The 21,175-nt window shown below is 38.8% G+C and overlaps 1 protein-coding gene across 1 annotated transcript in view; it reads left to right on the top strand.

The window, feature by feature from the left end:
• The window catches only part of tes (testis derived transcript (3 LIM domains)), a 51,903-nt gene that overhangs the window by 22,797 nt on the left and 7,931 nt on the right, over positions 1–21,175 (top strand). The window contains exons 4-5 of the mRNA XM_043709558.1: positions 6,751–7,003; positions 7,617–7,940. Of these exons, the coding sequence (XP_043565493.1) occupies positions 6,751–7,003; positions 7,617–7,940 (577 nt within the window). The remainder of the gene's footprint in view (positions 1–6,750; positions 7,004–7,616; positions 7,941–21,175) is intronic.

The raw sequence follows: 21,175 nt of genomic DNA on the forward strand, positions 1-21,175 counted from the left end.
GAGGGGTGACCTTATAGAGGTTTACAAAATTATGAGGGGCATGGATAGGATAAATAGGCAAAGTCTTTTCCCTGGGTCAGGGAGTCCAGAACTAGAGGGCATAGGTTTAGGGTGAGAGGGGAAAGATATAAAAGAGACCTAAGGAGCAACTTTTTTCATGCAGAGGGTGGTCCGTGTATGGAATGAGCTGTCAGAGGAAGTGGTGGAGGCTGTTACAATTGCAACATTTAAGAGGCAATTGGATGGGTATATGAATAGGAAGGGTTTGGAGGGGTATGGGCCGGGTGCTGGCAGGTGGGACTAGATTGGGTTGGGATATCTGGTCGGCATGGATGGGTTGGACCGAAGGGTCTGTTTCCATACTGTACACCTCTGTGACTCTATAAGTGACATGGCCACCCCCTTATCTGTTTAGTACTGTCAGCATGAGAAACTGCTTGCCTCCCACCTCTGTACAAAAGAACAGTGCAAGCCAGCGAAGCAGCCAGCCTGCAAGTTAGTACTGCAGAGCCTATGCATTATAAATCACTGTTGGGTACAGAGGCTGGCTGCGTCAAGTCAGCACAAAGTGAATGAGTGCTAAAAGCCATAAGATACACTCTGTTTAGATGCATGCAATGCTTGTGTACCCCTGGGCAAAAGCAAGCTGGCAGAAGCAAGCAAGTCGTAAGCATCTCTGTACTCTGAAGTCAAGTCCTAGAGAGCTGAGGTTGTGTAGGATTTGGTTTGTAAACAGCTATGTGACATGTTGAGGCTAGTGTTTTGGTGATGCTGTCTTGTGTGGAGGAAGCGGGGGGGAACGACTTCTGACTTCCATACCAGGAGTTGATACCATCTCATTTCTCAGGGAAGGAGAGAAAGTTGTGAGCTACATTGTAATGAGATGAGATTAGCTAATAATAAGATGCAAAATATAAAATTATGAAGGGATAAGGTAGAAGCAGGGATGTTGTTTCCACTGGCAGGTGCAACTGGATCTAGGGGGCATAGCCTCAAAATAAGGGAGAGCAGATTTAGGACTGATTTGAGGAGGAACATCACCACTCAAAGAGTTGTGAATCTGTGGAATTCTAATTATTAGATTAGATTCCCTACCGTGTGGAACCAGGCCCTTCTGCCCTCCGAAGAGCAACCCACCCCCCCTCTGACTAATGCACCTAATACTATGGGCAATTTAATGTGGCCAATTCACCTGACCTGCACATCTTTGGACTGTGGGAGGAAGCTGGAGCACCCAGAGGAAACCAGACATGGAGAGAATGTGCAAACTCCACACAGACAGTTGCCCAAGGCTGGAATCAAACCTGGGAGCCTGGTGCCAGCTACTGTGCCATCCTTAAAAAAGAAAGCATGGTCAGTGAAGCAGTTGAGTCTGCCTAGTTGAATGTCTTTAAGGCAAAGATAGATTTTTGAACAGTAAAGATATTAAGGATTAAGGTGAGAGGGTGGGTACGTGAAGCTGAGTCCATGAAAAGATCAGCCATGATCTTATTGAATGATGGAGCAGGCTCCATGGGTCACATGGCCTACACCTATCTCTTATGTTCTTATGAAATCAAGTAGTTGCTGCTCACACTAGCAAGATTGAGAATCTGCCTTTTAAATCCAAAGGGCTTTTCTCAGTCAGGAATCATCTGATTTTTTTTTTCTCTCTTTTCATTTTTGCCATTTTCTCTAACCTTTCTTACCATTGCCCATCCCATTCAAAACAATAGAAAACTCTTGCTGTATAGAAGGTCAGATGCTGGAAATTCCAAGGTGGCGATCTTACCTTTTGATTCCCCAAACATTGCCATTTGCTCAAAGGCTAATTTGAGTAGTATGACAGAGTACTCATCACTGAATGATAAGGGAATGCCTGAATGATTGCAGCTCCAACAGTACTCAGGCTCAATACAGAGTAAAGCTGTCTGTTTGATTGGCATCCCATTGACCAGAAGCAACAGTGATAACATTGCATTTCAACCACAGGATGTTCGACAGCAACTCAGAGGTTCCTTCAGTGGCACCTTCCGAACCCTCTATTTTGACACCAATCTAACTTGCCAGTGCATCATTGCTCCTTCACTTCATTGTCCTAGAACACCCTCCCTTACAACACCACAGCAATTTATAAACCTTCTCACTTCTCAATGCTAATAATGGATGGCCAGTAAGTGCTGGCCTTGTCCAAATCTCATGAACAAATCATCACAAGCCATTATTCAGGCAGTATTTCTTTCAGAAACCATTTTTTTCAGATGTGGTATGCATTTAAATTCCTCAAATACGCTTCCAGCAGGTGAAACCCATGACAAGAGTGACCATATATCAAATTTTGCTATTTAACGTGTTGAAGATTTATGCTGATGATACCAAGCTCTAACGTTCCATCTCCTCCCATTACTCCAATACTGCGTCTGAAGTGTCAGATTGCACATGAAACCATAAGAAATAGGGAGAGGAATGGACTGTTCAGCCTCTCAATTTTGTGCCATCATTCAAAAGGATCATGGCTGATCCAACACAGTACATGTCCACTTTGCTACCCTTTCCCTATAATCCTTCATTCTCCTACTGATCAAGAATCTTATCTGTCTCAGCCTTAAATATTCACAACGATTCTACTCCGTCAGCTCTACATGGCAAGGAGTTCCAAAGACATTCAACTCTCTGAGAGAAAGAAATTCCTTCTCATCTCCATCTTAAACTGGCACTACTTTATTCTGAAACAATGTCCTCTAGTCCTACACTCTTCCATAAGAGGAAAACACCCGCACAGTGTTTACACTGACAAGTCCCTTAAGAATCTTCTATGTTTCAATTCTTCTATTCTTCTAAACTCCATCTGGTGTTCAATCTTGTATTTCTTCTACTTAAAATTATGGTTAGCCATCATAACGTGTATAACAAAAACAGAAATTGCTGGAGAAAGCCACCAGGTTTGGCAGCATTTTGTGAGGAAAATAAAGCAGAGTTAACGTTTTGAGTCTGGTGACTCTTCATCAGAACTCCTTTCTGAATCCTGATAACTAGCTTCAACACACCATATCACTGTTGGCATTGTTTTGTCTAATTCAGGGCTTCCCAAAGTAGTGTCATGTAATGAAGTGGAGCTGAGAAACTGAAATTTTGGGGTTGTGAATTTTGAGGCAGCAATTGCTGAATCCGATTCCCTCTCTCCAGTGGGAAACACCTGTTTAATTTGCTAAAGTCTTGTGTTGGTATGGGCATGGATTTACTTATTACCTAGTAAGGTAACGAAACGTCTGGAAATGAACCTTTCAGCTCAGTGAGCAAACCTACATCCATAGATTTATTTTTTTCTTGTTTCCAATGCCAGTGTATTGAAGAAATACCTGGCAATGCTATCAATCCATTTTTGTGAAACAACTATACTCCAGTTTGGTCAAAATATTCAGCAGTTTGAAGTAAGCTATAAGACTGTGACCAAGAAAACAAAGTCACATCTTATCCTATTAACACCCACACAGGCAAGTTAAACATCCACAATGTGCTCATTTTGTTGGCCTTTTCATATTGCTACTTTTAAGCTCAGTATTTGAAGAAACCTGAAGTAATTCAAATAGTCTTTAGGACTCCATTCCATCTCTAGTCACTGACCACAATCTAAACAACTAAATTGTTGTACTAATTGGCACCAGAACAGTTTCTCTTTGTAGTGTTAGACTAGCAGTCCCTCAGACAAGCAGAATATATCTGTCAGCAGGTAATCTTCTCCTCTGGACAGAATAGGTTGACTGAAGAGACTTGTTGTCCCTCCTGTCCGGTTGTAATACTTCACGTTTTGCTGCTAAATTAATAGTGACTTTAATAACACTTGTATTAATGTGTAAATCATCCAACAACATGTGACAAGGAAAAGATAACCTGTGAAGTGCGAATTGTTATAAACTACTGAATAATTTACACTACTTTGCTGTTTGTCATGCCAAAAAAGCAGCTCCCTGAGAGTTTCATGAAATGTCTATGTTTGCACACTGTTGGAATTTTATTTGACACCAACCGAAGCTGCTGTTTGACAGTGTGAGTACCTTGCTATTGAGGATATTTTTGCTTTTGTAATGTCACTTAATCTCTCTGACCTAGGAGGAAAGTAAACAAAACTGTGGCATTTCATTCTTATAGCTAATAAATAAATTGTTTGGGATTTTAAAATTTCAACTTTAATAAACTTGCATTTCATTTCTTTTTTTTTATTTTGCTTTTTCTGGATATGATGACACTAATTCATTCTCCTTCCATATATTTCATTTGTCTTTCTCCATCCTTAAATCTCCATAAGGCCATCGGAGCAGAAATTAGGTCATTTGGCCCATCGAGTCTGCTCTGCCATTCAATCATGGCAGATAGGTTTTTCAACCCCATTCTCCTCCTTTCTCCATGTAACCTTTGATCCCCTTGGCAGTCAAGAACTTATGTATCTCTTTTTTAAATACACTCAATGACATGGCCTCCACAGCCCTCTGTGGCAATGAATTCCATAGATTCACCACTCTGACGAAAGAAGTTTCTCCTTATCTCAGTTCTAAAGGTCCCTTTATTCTAAGGCTGTGCCCTCAGGTCCTCATCTCTCCTGCCAGTGGAAACTTCTTCCCAACGTCCACTCTGCCCAGGCCATTCAGTATTCTAATAAGTTTTAATCAGATCCCGCCTCACCCTTCTAAACTCCAAGTATAGTCCCAGAGTCCTCAAATGTTTCTCATATCTCACTGGTTAAGGAGAGACACTGTTGGTTTCAAATATTTAACAACAGCCTGTAACTGTCACTGGGTTATTTCATCTTGCATTTCTGTAAGCGAACAAGTCAAAAAGGATTTTGAGCTAAGTAGTGGGAGAAAAACTTGCAGGACCCACCAGAAGATACACCTCTCCTGCAAAACCTCCACCAATGTGAATGTGTCCATAAGCTTTTAATTGAATTGCTACAGACCTTCACTAGACTCTGCAAGTTTGAGCAGCTACAATGCAAGGTTGACACCTGATTCCCTGAAAGTATTACCTCATTTTGTTCCTTAAGATTATTTCACTGCTTACCCAAAATGATTTTTGTTCTGGTCATTTCCTATCTTCACTGGTAGGACATGTCCAGATCAAAACATTCAATTTTAGTCCAGGTACACCATAGCCAGCTGCAAATGAGATTAGCCTTGCAGCTGTTGATTTGCAATTCCTGTCATCTTACTGTTGGAGATGTAATTGTATTTTCTTAGCGGCAACTTGTGCGATTTATCTTTTATCGTATTGCTGAACAATCGACTTGGAGTTTAGTAAACGTAGAAAGAATGGCCTTTGATGACTTGCCTCCATTACTTTCTCATTTACAGATGTAAATCCCTTCTCAAGTGGTTTCTACTGATACCGGTCAACATGTCAAATCTTCATTGATACTAACTGCCATATGTTAAGATTTGACTACGCTTCTTAAAATGATGCTGATTACACTTTTATTAAACTGACTTCCTTGCAACAGTTCTTTCTGCTTCCTAATATGGACATGAAGCTAATGAATTGTGCTGTCCATAAAACTAGGCAACCAATGCTAACATGGAGTATAATGCAGTGAATTGATGTAGCAAATTGTGTTTGGACCTCTTTTATGCATTAGTGAGAAATCTCCTGAGAATTATGTTATTGTCATTGAAGTGTGTGGTACATTGCAAAATCACTTCCGCAAATACATGAGAAGCTGAGTTAATATGATAGTGTGTCTTTCTTAGGCAGATGCATGGTTATTTCAAACTGTCTTTCAGTCAGGCACAGGTTTTTGAGCAGGAAGCCAAGCCATTTGCAACTAATGCATTGCAATAAATATAATTTGATACTTTGGTGTCACTGTTATCTGAAATAAATAGGAATATTGAGCATCAAGATACACCAAATATTTGTCATTAACATAAGTTTATTGAGAAAATTAGATGAAGAGACGTTGTTTACAACTTTAGAATCAAACGACAAAATAATTATTTCGTCATATTACACACCTTCAACAAATGTGGCCTGTGAAAAAATCATAATCCATAAACAGAAGGAGCTGCCTGAATGACATCAAATTGATTCCTTTTGGTTCATCATTTGACCAAGTCATTAAATTGTATTAATGTTGGGTGTATTAATCATGAATTCCTCCCTCAGTTGTATACTTATCTCTGCTTGTAATAGACTTGAAGTCTGAATTATAATGTGCTTCTATTACACAACTGAGGCACTTTGTTACAAAATTAAAATATAAACCACTGTTAGACCCAGAGGCTGGACATTACAAGATTTATAGCTTTTAATATTTTTAATGTATAATAATTTCCCCAATATTTTTTATTTAGCTTGTCAGTCCTTCTTTATCATCGTAACCATTTGTTTTATTTTGTTTGTGCTGTTCTATAATTCAGTTTTTAATTTGATTATCCTTTTATGTTTGGATACCTTTATTGAATTGTACTTTGTTTGTCTTCACCTGCTTCAGGTCACTTTCTTTTTCCTTCTTAATGCCATTCCTCAGGTGAAGGGACAGAAGTCCTCTGTGACCTCTGCTTATTAACAGTTACTAGGAGATACTTGTATGACCCAAGCAATTTTCTAACAGAATCGACAAGATTCCCAACTACTTGTGCATGCTGCTGAACTATAGCAAGCAACTCTCCAAGCAACTTTCCTGAAATGTATATGGATAACTCACCATTTCTAGAGAAGTAATTTAAAATAAATGGGGTCAAAAATTCAGTAAATTTAATGCCAACCTTAAATTCACAGAAAGATCTGTCGTAATTGTAAGTGTGGCCAAGAAGAACATGATGTCCTCACTGGTAACGAAGAAGACAAGAAAGTGGGCAAACTTTTTGAGGATACAAAATACACAAGTCTCATTGCAAAACTTAAAACCGATGGTATCCCTGTTTACAAACGCAATACGGTAACACTCACCAACCCGATAGCAGCCAAGAAAGATGTATCCATCAAGACTGTTACGTATGAGTGGGCTCCACCGGTCCAAAATCAAGCTTTGGTAAGTGCATAATAAATAAATGTCACTTTTATGTAACTCTATCTATTCTCAAAAGTGGTATCGTTAATTACTTCTGTTGTAAGTGAAAGAAAATTCTGACTTGTATACTCTTTTTGAAAAGAAATCTTCAAATTGTCATTATGGATTACTGGTAACTAATAACTCTCTGTTTTTTTTTGATACTACAGCAGTGACCATATCAATAATTACATGCATCTCAAGAAATTTTAGATTAAAAATTACTTTGGCTTTGGGGGAAAAGATTTACTCATCTAACTGTATTTGATAGCATAACAATGTCCTTTAACTTTTCCGTGGAAGCCAGTATTGTTTGGCTTTTTGCCATTCCAGAAGTACTTACATCACAACAGCTGCAGATTTTATCTTGTTTTATCTAGAGCTGGAAAATTATCATCTAATAAAAATGCTTATGGAAGGTTTAATTCAGTCAGTCCAGCAGGGTGATGATTTGGAAAACCGCTTTGTTTTATCCTTGGACAGTGCAGTTAGTTGCTTTGTGTGTTTGTTCGGAGGCAAATAAGGGAAAGACTTGTCTTGCTTGAGTCACAAACTTGGAAAGCTGTGATATCCAACTAATTCTTTCCTTTTGAAGGCTGTGCGATACATGGAACTGCTACCAAAGGAGAAGCAGCCGGTTGCTGGCTCAGAGGGAGCTCAGTATCGAAAGAAGCAGTTGGCTAAGCAGTTGCCTGCACATGATCAAGATCCTTCAAAATGCCATGAGTTGTCTGTTAATGAGGTGAAACAGATGGAGCAGTTTGTGAAGAAATACAAGAATGAAGCTCTTGGTGTTGGTGACATCAAACTCCCAGATGAAATGGAAGCACAGTCTAAAGAACAAGAAAAACCTGATGCTGGTGAAAGAAGTACCACAGTTGCTGTTGGATCAGTGGCTGGACAACCAGCGACAAAATATGTAAGTATCAAAATTATATCGATATGGTGGAGCTTAAAGTTTATAGACATTACCTTTTCAGACTGGCTCAATATTTGTAAGCTGCAGAGTTCTAAACAAACTATTCTGAATGGAAACTCTAGCATCTGTCTGTAAATAATGAGTCTAGACTATTTTCTTTTCACTGCAATGATATAAATCTTCTCAAAGGAAGTGGTATTAAAATTCAACTGTTTTAATAACCTGAAGTATTTTGAAAATATTTACATTTACACTTGGATCACTATGATTTTAAGCGACTCCTGTTTTATCAATTACAAAATGATCTGCCCTCCTATTTTCCATGTGTAGATTTGCAAATAGTGTGCTTTCACATTTTAAGGCTGTATGTATATTGTGTCAGAGGATGATGGTAAGACTTGGTCCAAAGTTGATTTGATTTCTTTTGACAACTTGTTTTTCTTCCAGCACTGCCTCATTAATGCATGTTTGAGTTTCATGCTTGGGTTCTAAAACAAAACTATACTTTGACTGTCCCTGTAAGTGCAAATATCTTTAAAATACCTTGCTTACCCCTTTTTATTTAGTTGCATGATCAAGTGATTATGCTTCACCATAGGGCAGTAATCTTGCCTCAGGGAGGCATTGGAAAATAAAATAAAATCTTGAGTTCACTTACCTGGAGATGAGGCTGATGGCCAGCCATCTGTACGTCATGTCCTAACTGAAAGGTTAACAAATGTAATGTAGTCACTTATCAACTTTTACTTGCTTTTGTATGGTGTGGGTATGTGTGAGAGAGAAAGAAAAAGAGAGAGAGATATAAGGCACTACATAAGTACAAACTCCTATTCAATTCGCTTTCTCTTGCTCTCCCCTCTGCACCCAGTGAAATAAATAAACAAGCTGATTCTAATTACATTGCAATTGAGATATTGTACTTCTTAAACAGTGAGGGCTCTAGAAAACATTCATGGACAAATGACATGCAGCTGCTGTTTGTTTCATGTCCTCTGACTCAACCTCTCTATTTTCACTTTCTTTATCTTTTCTTGCTCTCTCATGCTCTCTTTTCCTTCCTTCGTTCCTCTCTGTCTGTCTGTGTGTCTCTCTCTCTCTTGCACATACACACCACCTGGGTGAGGCTGGATGAACTGGCTCCCCTACTTGGTCACCTGCCCCCTGGGTTTGTCACACCATGTTTAATTTTAATTTTACATAAAAGTGCCCTTCTGCTTGAATACCTTCCTCACAGACGAAAACAACCTAGGTTTTAAAAGGCATCATTTTAATTGGGCTATCTTGAGTTAACAAAAGAGGAAATGTGTTACTTACTAAATGTGAGAAGAACTAAGAACAAAATATGCATATATAGGGATTAGGAATAAGAAGTGAGTCCAAAAAAATGTTTGAAGCAGGATATACAAATCAGTATATACAAATCAGTTTCTCAGTTGTAACTGCCAGTAATATTGCATGTCTCTGGTAGCATTCATGTTGACATTCTGAGATTCTCAGCTTTGCAAGTTAATTGAAATCCCTTTTTGTTCTGGTTCATTTCAACAGTGGCTGGCTGGCAACCTTTCCTTACATGCAGTGCATGCTGTTTAATGGGTGTTCTTAAAGCTATGACCTTCAAAATACATTAATCCACATACTAATATGTCAGGCCACCAACATACACAGGCCAGGGTTGAAATTCATTTTTTGTACATCTCTGGAAGAGCAAAACAATCCCTGTAGGGATTGCTTCTGCGAGGAAAGAGTTGGGTAGTCAGCCTCTCATTATCTCTTCCTTTTTAATCCTTCTATTCGAAGTCTGCTTGCCTCTATAAAGGTATGACATTCCATGAATCTGTACAGGACTCTTCCAGATAGTCACTAAAATATCTCTATTTACTTTTTCATCTCCTTGAAAAGGTGGCTCCGTGGTTAGCATTGCTGCCTCACAGTGCAAGGTGCCCGATTCCACCCTCAGGAGACTGTGTCGAATTTGCACATTTTTTTCTGTGTTTGCCTGGCTTTCCTCCGGGTGCTCTGGCTTCCTCCCACAGTCCAAAGATGTGTGGGTTAGGTGGATTGGCCATGCTAAATTGCCCGGAGTGTCCAGGGATGTGTTGGCTAGTTGGATTAGCCATGGGAAATGCAGGGATACAGGGAAGGGGTTGGGAGTGGGGTGGACTCAATGGGCTGAATGACTACAGAGTACAGGGATTCTATGATTTTCTGAAATTACATCCCCTGTTATCTTTTGGATATACTATTCCTCTTTTTAAAAAGAAAACATGAGAATTACAAGTTTAACATGACCAAAGGTGAACCAGGAATGTGATCCTTCATCTTAACACCTGCAAGTATGATGGGATCTTAGTTGTACATAAATATAATGTGTTGGTGTGTATAGCTATTAACAGATAGTCACTAAAATATCTCTATTTACTTTTTCATCTCCTTGAAAAGGTGGCTCCGTGGTTAGCATTGCTGTCCTACTACTTTATGAAATTTAAATCTTTGTAACCAAAAAACCTTGTTTTTAGATGTTTTATTTGTAGTGCTGATAACACTGGCTTGAAGTTGCAGAAAGAAATTAAGGGAGTTGAATAACACTCTGTAACGTTCAGTTCATGATGTGGGTTATGCCAATCGAGTAAACAAGAGGAGGGCAAGCTTGGAAAGGGAGAGGGTTGTAGGTATTGGAGGGTTGGAATCATAGGTGAGGTGGGTGGGAGTTGCTGAAGGAATTTAGGGATTGTAACCAGGAAAAGTATGGTTAGGGTCCAAGTTTCAAATATGAATTGCAGTGGAGAAAGGGCAGTCTCCAAGCCCACAAACAAATGCTAATATAGCATCAGGTCACTATAGTAAAACCAATGCCATGGAGGCTACTTTGGGCTTGGTCAATGATCAATGATGATCTGGCAGAATGGAGTTAATATGTATTCATGTGAGTTGCTTGCCTTCCTTGTTGACAGTAATCCATAAACCTGGTTTCTCTGAGCACAGACTGATGGTGCCAGCTACCTTTCCCTTCCTTTCTTGTAGTGCAGTGGTGTTTAACGTCTGTTGTCAAAGCTATAAACTTCAGAGCACACTGGTCCACATACTAACATGTCAGACTGTTAATGCACACAGGCAAACCCCTCTTGGAAAAGATATCAATCAACGTTTAGACCTCTTATTCATTTTTTGCAAAATGCCTGTTGCCTGACTCTGGTTTGGAGTAATGCCACCTCTATAACACCTTAATTAATTTGTGAAGCAGCAACCTTCAATCAGGATTGTGTGTGTATGCTTCCTACCCCAATTCTGGAGATGAGTATGGCTGTTCAGGAAGCCTGCAATGCAGCCCAATCTCCAGGCGTTAATCTCTAATCTCATAGATTTCTATATTCTAACTGAAATTAAAAACTTTTGTAATGGAAAGCATAAGGTCATTTTCAAATTCTTTTCTTAGGAATTTTTGTTTGAAGTTGCTGCTGTGGAAGGAGCATTGAACCAGTAAATTACCTTTGGTTATGTCTCCTTTTATAGTTGTAAATTGGATACAAAGCAACCAGAGTTGATTCGGGAGCTTGAACATTCCATTTATATACTGTAGATAAATGAATAATTCCACTGCTTTTTTTTTCATTTTTCAAACAAAAAATGGGATTGCTTGTTAGAACGAGGCCTGCACTGCTAATTCATTTTTACTAGAACTCAAAAAAATTGTTTTGAGCAATTTTGTGAATTCACTATACCCACAACTCTGCATTCTAATTTCTATTTAACATTATATCAGGACTGTGGATGGCTGTCCCATTTAATTTGTTCTGATTCAAATCCAAGGGCTGATTTAATAACTGAATAGGCAAATGTTTTACGTGGTCGAGTGAAATGCTTCATATTTGGGAACAGCAGTAATGTTTCTCCATTAATAAGAGGAGAATGGAAAACCATCTCCCAGCTTGATAGAGAAATTCTTGTTTATTGTTCACTCTATTGTTTGCAGTGTCAGTGATTGATCCTTTCCTCCAATTCTGCTTCAGCAGTGACAAATTTTCCACATTAAAATGGCACTCTTCTGCATATAGGTTCTAGCCAAAAAAGAGCATCCAAAATGAGGTCTTGAGCTGGAATGTGGTTTATTCAGCCATTTGGAGCAAAATGTAATCTTGACAAAGGAGTCGAAGTTTGTTTCAGGAACAGCTGCTGAAAAATCAAGGCTTTGGCAATTAAATGACCTAAGCTCGTGAAGAAAATGCGTGATATTTATGTGATTCATGTCTCAAATGCTGACCTCTTTACTGGTCAAAAGTAACTACCAAATGAAGCTGTCAAGTCTGCCCTTCTAAGTGTATTTTGTTTTTAAATGCCCATTATGATTTTTTAATAAGATGTCTTGCCATTTCATTCTGTTGGCATAAGCCTGGGCATTTCTATTGCTGAATTAGTGCTGCAGGATTTGTATCCCTGCAATTTCTCACTTTAATTGACAGCTACAAGTGGTTTTAGACTCTTTGAAGTGAGATGATGAATTCCACTGTTTGTTGTTGTAAGGTTGTATGTAGTAAAGGATTATAAATTGACTTTTGTGATTTTTTTTCTTTGTAAAGTTGACAACAGACACTTAATAATATACTTTATAGAAGTTTATTTTGCATCCCCTCTGCTTGGGACCTGAGGTCTGACTGTGGCAGAAGGGAAACAGGTTGTGGATGAGTGCATGGGTTGTTATGTGTTGACATTATATTGTCGTAGAGACTCTCAATGAGAAAAGAGGTATGGTTTGGCATAGTGTATGAAGAGATATCGGTTGGCATTGAGATTTTGGGGGTGGGGGGTGAAGGAGGTAAGGGATGTCAGAAAGTTTGAGTTTTAAAATATCAAACTTATACACAGTGCCTGTGCACTGTAGCAAGCCTTCCACCTCACAGGGAGCCACACCACCCTGGTATGAAAATCTGATATTCCGGGGTATTATTTTCCTCAGATCTCTGTTGTGGGGTTGGGAAATGTCCCAACTCTGTTGAAAACGAAAATCCAAACCAATTTTGCAACCTTCTGGAAAAGGCAAAATTAGATGTCTGTATGAGTTGCACTCATTTCAGGAATGGGCTCGCACCTACTCTTTGTAAGCATAGTTTCTCATGCTAGAATTGAGGGCTGGTCTTATTCGACTGTCTGGGCAGATGCTTAGGAACAGTGTTAGCTGCCTTCTGTGGGTAAATAAGGTGCATGATGTTTTTTAAAAATTTGGCAATGAAATATTTAGTATTGAACCTAAACAGTCAAGATTCTTGAACATTCCTCATGAAGTGTAATAAAAATAAAACTCTTGTGTGGCGCTAGAAGTCACAGTTGCTAAAACAACCCAGACTAATTTTTGAGCCAAAGAAACTGCCTTAAACACTTTTTGGCTGAAAATGGCAAAAAGAAATTCTTTTGCAGAAATGGAAAAACCATTATCTCTATAGTGCACTACCATGTGTTATAGATACAGTCCAAAATGTTTTTCTCACAATGAATTATTGTGAAGTATAACCACTGATAGTTGAATGAGATTGCCATTTATTGAAAATGGCAATGAGATAGCAAAATTGATCATCTGTTTTGATGGTGGAAGTGGAAAGGAATTTGGTCTGGAAATGCAAATGGCATTTTTTCCTTCTGTATGGTACCATTTCCAGATTCAAAAAGTAAACAAAAAGCAAAATTAGACTGAACCATTCAAGGGATTTCACTCTAAAAGGTGCCAGCAGACAAAATGGACATTTGCAGACTAAATCAAGTTGCAATATTTATCCAAAAGAGATTTTTACCTTGTCAAGTAAAATATTCAATAGGAAAATACAATGGGGGAGAAATGTATTCATGTCATACTGTTTTTGTATTTGATTCATCAGGGGAAAGTAGTTCAAGAACTGCTACCTATGTGGCATTTTTTGATGTTAGTAATGAAATATGCTACCCAAGTGAAATTATACCATTATATATTATTTTCCTTACAAGGCAAAGAGTTTTCATTTTGCAAGATAATATAAAGCCTCTGATACAGAACCGATCGCTAATTTTCAATCTCTCACAAACTTGACTTCAAATTGAACTAAAGATCTGTGTTAACGTTTCAGGTCCAGAGACTCTTCTTCAGACTGGACCCAAAATGTTTGTTGTTTCTCTCTCCACAAATGATGTCAGACCTGCTGACCTTATTCATCTATTTCTGTTTTTATTTTAGATTTCTAGCATCCTGTGAGCTTTTTTTTAAAAACCAATTTGCTGTCTTTCTTTTTATCAAATAAAGTCCCATTATCACACTGAGTTATTGAGCTAAAAAAAGTTCTGGGATAAGAGAGTATAAATTTATAGCTAGCTATTTCTTTTTAAACTGATCAGCAGGTTAACCAAGCTGTTGAACATATCTTAAAAATTATTAATTTGATAAGTTAGAGCTCATATACTTGGTAATTGATTTTATTACATTGAGTTGTGTTTTTTTCTTCAATGAAATTGCTGATGAATGTTATTTTCCATGTGTTGCTTAAATCACTTAGTTTCCAAATATTTGTTATATAAAACATGAAGGAGCTATCAATGTTATTTTCACTAGATTACACCTTGTTGGGAGAGAGAAAGAAGTGGCTCTATGTTCTTGAAATTTATTTTTTCTGATTGATAATCTTCTTGGGGGGTTATCTTTCAGATATCGAGCAAGAAATATTGGGCTGGATTTTACAAAAAAGCAGCTAATTATCAAGTGTTGAGAGTTTTATTGACTGTTTCTCCCCTTGAGCTTTAAGTGAGTTTTTGCTGCAATTCTCTGCTAAACGTATTGTGAGATTCTAAGGAATAAGAAAGATAACTATGTTCTGTCAGAAGGTTGAGTCTTTGGAACTCCTTGCCAAAGAGAGCTAAGGGGACAGAGTCCTTGTGTTTATTTAAGGCTGAGTTAGATAAATGATCTGTCTGTCTATCAGTAGGGAAATCGAGGGTTATGGGCAAAGGACAACAAAGTGGACAAGAGGAGTGTCGGATCCTATGGCTGAGCAGGTGCAAGGGGCCAAATGGCCTACTCCTGTTCCTAATGCTTATGGTCTTGTGTATGCACCAGGCCTCTCTATGCCATCCTTGCACTGCTGTGGGCACACGAGTGGCGTAAGTACTGCTGTGACCTTCTGGGATTCGGGCAGTTGGTGCCATGTTCAAAGGTCAGCTGTGCACCAATTCAATCACTGGCAGTCACAAGCAGTACACATAGTGTGAGGGAAATGAGAAGACAGGCTTCTGAGGGCTTGTAGGTGGCATGGGTGACACTTCATTGTGAAACGGAAACACATTTATAGATGCATTACTTTTTGCATCATTACCTGTCTGATCGACTGTCATTGTATCTGAAGTTACAAGAATCATACTACCCATCCTTAGTGCCATTCCTTGTTGGAATTATATTTAAGGGAATGCTATTCTTTCCCTAGCAGCAATATAGCCTCATGTCTTCTCATCGGTTAATGTGGGATTATCGCATGTTGGAAAGCCTTCAAACAGTTGAAAATGTTAACTTGTATTGGACAACAGGAAAAGCAAAGATAAACAATCAAAAAAGGCTGCATCTGGGAACAAATAAGGACTACTTTAATTGATGAACAATCATGATGTTAGTTCAGGCCTGTCTGGCTTATTGCACCCAATGCTGCACCCACCATAATATCATCTTATGAAAGATTATGTTCTACCCCCTCAAAGTCCTCATCTTCCTCCTTGGAGTTCTGCTGCTAGTCTCCCAGCTCTTCAATATCCATCTCATCCCTCTTTGCCTATCCCAGTTGGACAGGCACACCATCCAAGGATTATAGAATGTGCTCTATCTGGACCAAACTTGCAGATTGATCCAAGCACTGGAAACTCATCTTTAGCAGGCCTAACATCTGCTCCAGAACGGCCCTGGTGGAAGAACTGGGCTGCCTTGTATGATGATGTCTGCTGAATTTTGAGATGATTCTCTCAACACAACAAGTGTACAGACTATAGTTCCTGCACTTGGAGGAATTTCACATTGACCTCACCAACTTCCCTGCCACAGCAGCGGCTCTTGATAACTCCTCTTGACTTTCGGTGAGCAGACCTTCAAGACTATCCATGGTTGCACCACCACCCCCCGGGCCAACTTGGGAAGGACAGCCTGACTGACCTCTGTGCTGCTTCTCAAGCGACCAAGCACTAATCCCATATGGATTACACTGGACCTGCAGGACTGACATGGACACTGTTTTAAAAAGTTGAGCCTGATTTAGAGACTTAAAGTAACTAGAATCCAGCAGCTAATGAGGTAAAATGTAACACTTAATTATTGATTCTGTAGTTAACTGGAGACAAAGGGTGCTAAGTTATGTTGGCTGTTTAAAAAAAGAGCCAAGATTTTAATTTGGAATTCAAGTTTTTTTAAAAATTGATTCATGTATAATCATATACACACATCAGAATTCCTAAGACGTTCTGTATTTTATTTGAATCCCATGAAGCATTTTTGAGCTATTAAAGCATCCAAGAGCATTGCCAGATACGTAAACTGCTCTCAACATGCCCATTTTTAGCAGGGCCTGAAATACCATTTGTGTCATGATTGTGTAATATTGTCAGCTAAGTCTAGAAAGTATGATGCAGGGAAAACCAATACAATCAAAAACTGAACTTTGTGTTAATCTGCTCAAAATTTTGAGAAAATATTTACACATTAATTGAATGACAGAAAACTTGAATCAGCAGTTTTTACAGGAGTTTGTTGTGTAACTAGAAATCATGTACTGTCATAGAGAGCCTGTACAGGTGTCGTACACCGCTTCAACAATGAGCTCACTTTTATAATTTGGAGATGCCAGTGTGGGACTGGGGTGGACAAATTTAAAAATCACATGACACCAGGTTATAGTCCAACAGGTTTATTTAGAAGCACTAGCTTTCAGAACGCCACTCCTTCATCACAGCCACCTGATGAAGGAACAGCACACCAAAAGCTAGTGCTTCCACATAAACCTGTTGGACTATAACCTGATGGTGTGTGATTTTTAAATTTAATCACTTTTATACTGTGCAAGACAGCAGTCAGGAAGACTCCATGACACAGAAATGGTAGACAGTGTCCAGGTGTCCCACTTAACTTTCTGACACATTCAGTTGTTGCTGATAGGGAAGTGGTTAGGGTATAACCAAAAGAGGAAGGAACTCCAAGCTCAAGATGTCTATTTTGTCCTGAGCTCGAACAGACGCCCTTTTGGCTGGTCTGAAGGCCTTAACCCACAGTGTGAGAATCATGGATTTAAACTGGAGATGTGGACTCTCTCTCTTGAAGAGATGGATAAAATAAGTGTCACTGTCTGAAGTTTATTTTAAAATTTCCCAGTCTTAAACATGAAAATCACAGACTTGAGACTGTCAATGAGTTATTCTTTTTAAAGAAAAAAACTTTGCTTGGCTGCTTTTGTTGATGGGCCATTGGTATGGTTTAGGAAAGGAAAAACATTACCAAATCTTCATGCATTTTCAGTCAGTGTTTGACATTTCACAAATATTATTATATCATTATGAAAGCTTAAATGAGTTTCAAGCAGTACAATTATCTCTGAGTTATCAATTCACTATTTGATTTGTACTTTAACAAAACACAGAGGATTTTTTTTGAATAAACGTTTTTTTTCAATCAAAGTTTAGCCACTCATGAAGACTTACAAGTTTTGAATGCGTATCATGAATGAGTTTGTTTAACAGTCATATCTGTTTGTGAGACCTTTTATGTTGTCAGAAGTGTATTTTCTCACTTCTGCATGTCTGCTAAGGTCTGGCTATGGGTGTGGTATTAGAATATGAAGTTGGGGGAACTTTGGTTGGGTATATGGGGAGGAGACGGTGTGTGAGTGGGAGGAGGGTCTAGCAACTGATGAAACAATTGGGTCCAGGTCCTACAGAAGTGAGGCTGGCCTTCAAAGCAGTCCACTTCAATACTTGCTCTTGGCCACCTAGGATCTGCTTCTAGGACAAAAATGTGGTATGTTGGAGCCCTTCAAGTCACAAACAGGTTTGCCAAGTCAAGAAATTTTCCAACTTGCATTATCCCCGCCTCAGTATGTTAAGTTATTTTACTCCTGAGGTTCTTACACACTTGATGCAACTGCAACACACCAACTTCTGTGAACAAGCAACCAAATTATTAAACACAGTACAGTGCAGGCTTTCTGGAGGGACCTTTAACACACACCTAGCAGAGCTCATGGTGTCGTGGCAAAAGCTCTCTCTGAACAAAGGAAATAGTTAAAGTTTATTAAAGCTTGTACAAGTTAGGTGACCCCCTTTGCCCCCCCTTGCAGCCATGCAAGGTTGAGTCAAAGTGAGGCACTGAACAAAAGGAAACACATCCCCTTTATGCAGGTCAATGGCAATGCTTACAGATACTCAGGCTACTCCCCACAGTCACCTGCCTCTCGAGACAGCCACCAATTACTCACAGTCGTGTGTTACACCAGGTACAATGACAGGATGAGATCCTCTTCCACGATAATGCTAATTGCCATAATCATGGGGAATCATTATGCAGACGATTTCCTGACTCCGTGCTTTCCCAAGACAATACAGGTGTGACATACCTCTGGCCAAAAAGTATTTCTGAATGGAAGAGGTTGAATTGATAGTTTAACTTGACAATAGCCGGAGAGTAATGCCTAAATCAAGTGTAAATTACAATGGATAGTCATCTGTATTCTTTAATGGCTTTTGTCCCCACCCCAAAACAGTGCAGTTTAACCCTTTAACATTCCATTAATGTCAGAGAGAGAGTCCCATTTAATTTTTTAACATTACAAGTAGCCAAAATTTGATCTAAAATCACTGCAGCCAATTTGTGCACAGCAAAGTCCTCCAATAAGCAATTAACTAAATAATCTAATCATCTGATAATGTGCTATTCTGATATTCGACTGAACACTCGGAACTTCACTACTTCTCTTTATATTGTACCATTGGTCTTTACATCCATCTGAAAGGACAGAAGAGTCTTTTATTTGGTAACTTCTGCAGAATACAATGTGGCACCAGAATACAATTAGCACTGAAATGCTGGCATAGATTACTCTGAGGTGGGACTTGAAGAGACATCCTGATTCAAGTCAGACTGCTACAGAACTGACCCATTAGTATCTAAATTATGTGGCTTGCCAGAACAAGTAGTTGGGAATTAAACCAAGCCTAGGAAGTATGGAATGGAGATTTGAAGACGCATAAACTCAATGCAGAAATTAAGCTCTCAAAATAGTTACAGCAATTTTCTTCACCTGAATGCAGGTGATAGTACCATTATATTCAATGGGAGATGTGTCATAGATACATGTTACTAATATTCCTAAATAGAATTTAAAGTATATGAGAAATAAAGCTGGAAAAATACACTTCAATATTGTGCCAGTTTATGTCCTGCATCATACAGCCAGGACGTTCTAATCTCATTATTGTATCCTATTGTATCACTACTTACAAACACTTACTTTAGGGTCAGGGAACGCTCATTCAAATTAGATGATGAATTTAAACAAAAATGGATGAACAGCTTATTTAATTTATATTAATTATTTGAATCGCTAGAATAAATCTATATAAAACAATTAGATTGCCAAACTTTTCCCTTGTTCTGAATCCACTGTACATATTCGCTCTCTAACACATTCGCTCCTCTTCTCCCAGTATGTTTGATCAGGGTAGGTAGCTTTAAAAGACCATCATGTCAAAGTTTATGTTCTGTATTAAAGAGTAGACTAGATTGATGAGTTGTGGATCCCCTAGAACCTTCTATGGTGGTTGTCATTCACACAATGAAGGATTTTTCCTCCTCCATTGTCTTTTTCTTCCAGTGTGTGTTTTATCTGGATAGGATTCACAGATGTCTTTAAATAGGCTATCAAAAAGGCCCCATTGCTCAGAGAATGGAGAACTTCTAAAATTACTACTGTAACTACTTATGAACTTCCACTTTTTTCAGAAACCTTTTATCAGCTGTGGTGAAATTCATGGCAAGACTGACGTATGAGGAGAGATTGAGTCAGTTAGCATTGTACTCACTGGAGTTTAAAAGAATGGGGAGAGACAGGAGTGGAACCTCATAGAAACCTATAAGACGCAGACAGGAGGGATGTTCCTGATGGCAGGGTCATAGCTTAAAGATAATTAGTAAACCTTTTAGGACTGAGATTAGGAGAAATTTCTTCACCCAAAAAGTAGTGAGCTTGTTGAATTCACGGCCACAGAAAGTGGTTTGAGGCTGAAACATTGTGTTTTCAAGAAGAAGGTAGATGTGGCTCTTGTGGCTAAATAGATCAAGGGATATAGCTGGATGGTAGGATGAGGGTATTCAGCTGGATGATCAGCCAAGATCATGTTGAATGGTGTGGCATCCTCGAGGGGTTGAATTGCCTACTCCTGCACCTATCTTCTATGTTTCTGTGTTTACAGATGCAAAGCCAGGAAACTTAGCATGGTTTTAGCCACCTCAATCATGTCAGGTAGGGTAGTCTTTGCTGAGAGGGTCTCAGCACAATAAAGTTCAGGGCAGCCTCCAATACAGAACTAGTGTCTAGGACACCGTCGTCTAGGTGCTCAAGATGCTGTCCACATAATCGGGCATCCCACCACTCATCTTGACTCTGCTCGCCCTCGAGGTGAGAATCCCTCCAGAAGAAAATCCCTGCACTTGAACTTAGTCAAGTATCTATGATTCAGCCCATAATATTTTTGTTTCCTCTCTATTCAAAAAGAAAGTTGTGTAAAAAATTGTATTTTCAGAACAAAATAAGCCTTTTCTTTTGATATTATGGAATGATGTGAAGTGGAAATATTCACCTAGCGCCAAACTAACACCGTTCTCAATCATTGCAAACTATCATCCTGAATATAAGAACAAACTTAAAGTAATTACTAGTAGTTACAACGGATCGTCAGCAGAGGGGGCAATTCGCTTTCGTTCAGAAAAGGCAGTCCCAGTGAATGGAAGTAGAAAACTGAACAACCCAGAATACTGTTCTGCCCACGCCCTTTATTATTTTAGCTGTATTTTTTTTAAACAGCTGAAAATAAATCCAGTACTTTGGCATGTATACAGCATCATCCACATCTAAACAACACAAATGGCAAATCTGACCAGATATTAGAAGCTAACTACTTAGAAAGAAAAGCATTTAGATGGAGAATTCTTCAGTTAGTTTTTAAAGCATTGCTTTTAAAAGTTATTAGTTTTGTGTGAT

This window comes from Chiloscyllium plagiosum, chromosome 19 (genome assembly GCF_004010195.1).
Source record: "Chiloscyllium plagiosum isolate BGI_BamShark_2017 chromosome 19, ASM401019v2, whole genome shotgun sequence".
Taxonomy (NCBI): Eukaryota; Metazoa; Chordata; class Chondrichthyes; order Orectolobiformes; family Hemiscylliidae; genus Chiloscyllium; species Chiloscyllium plagiosum.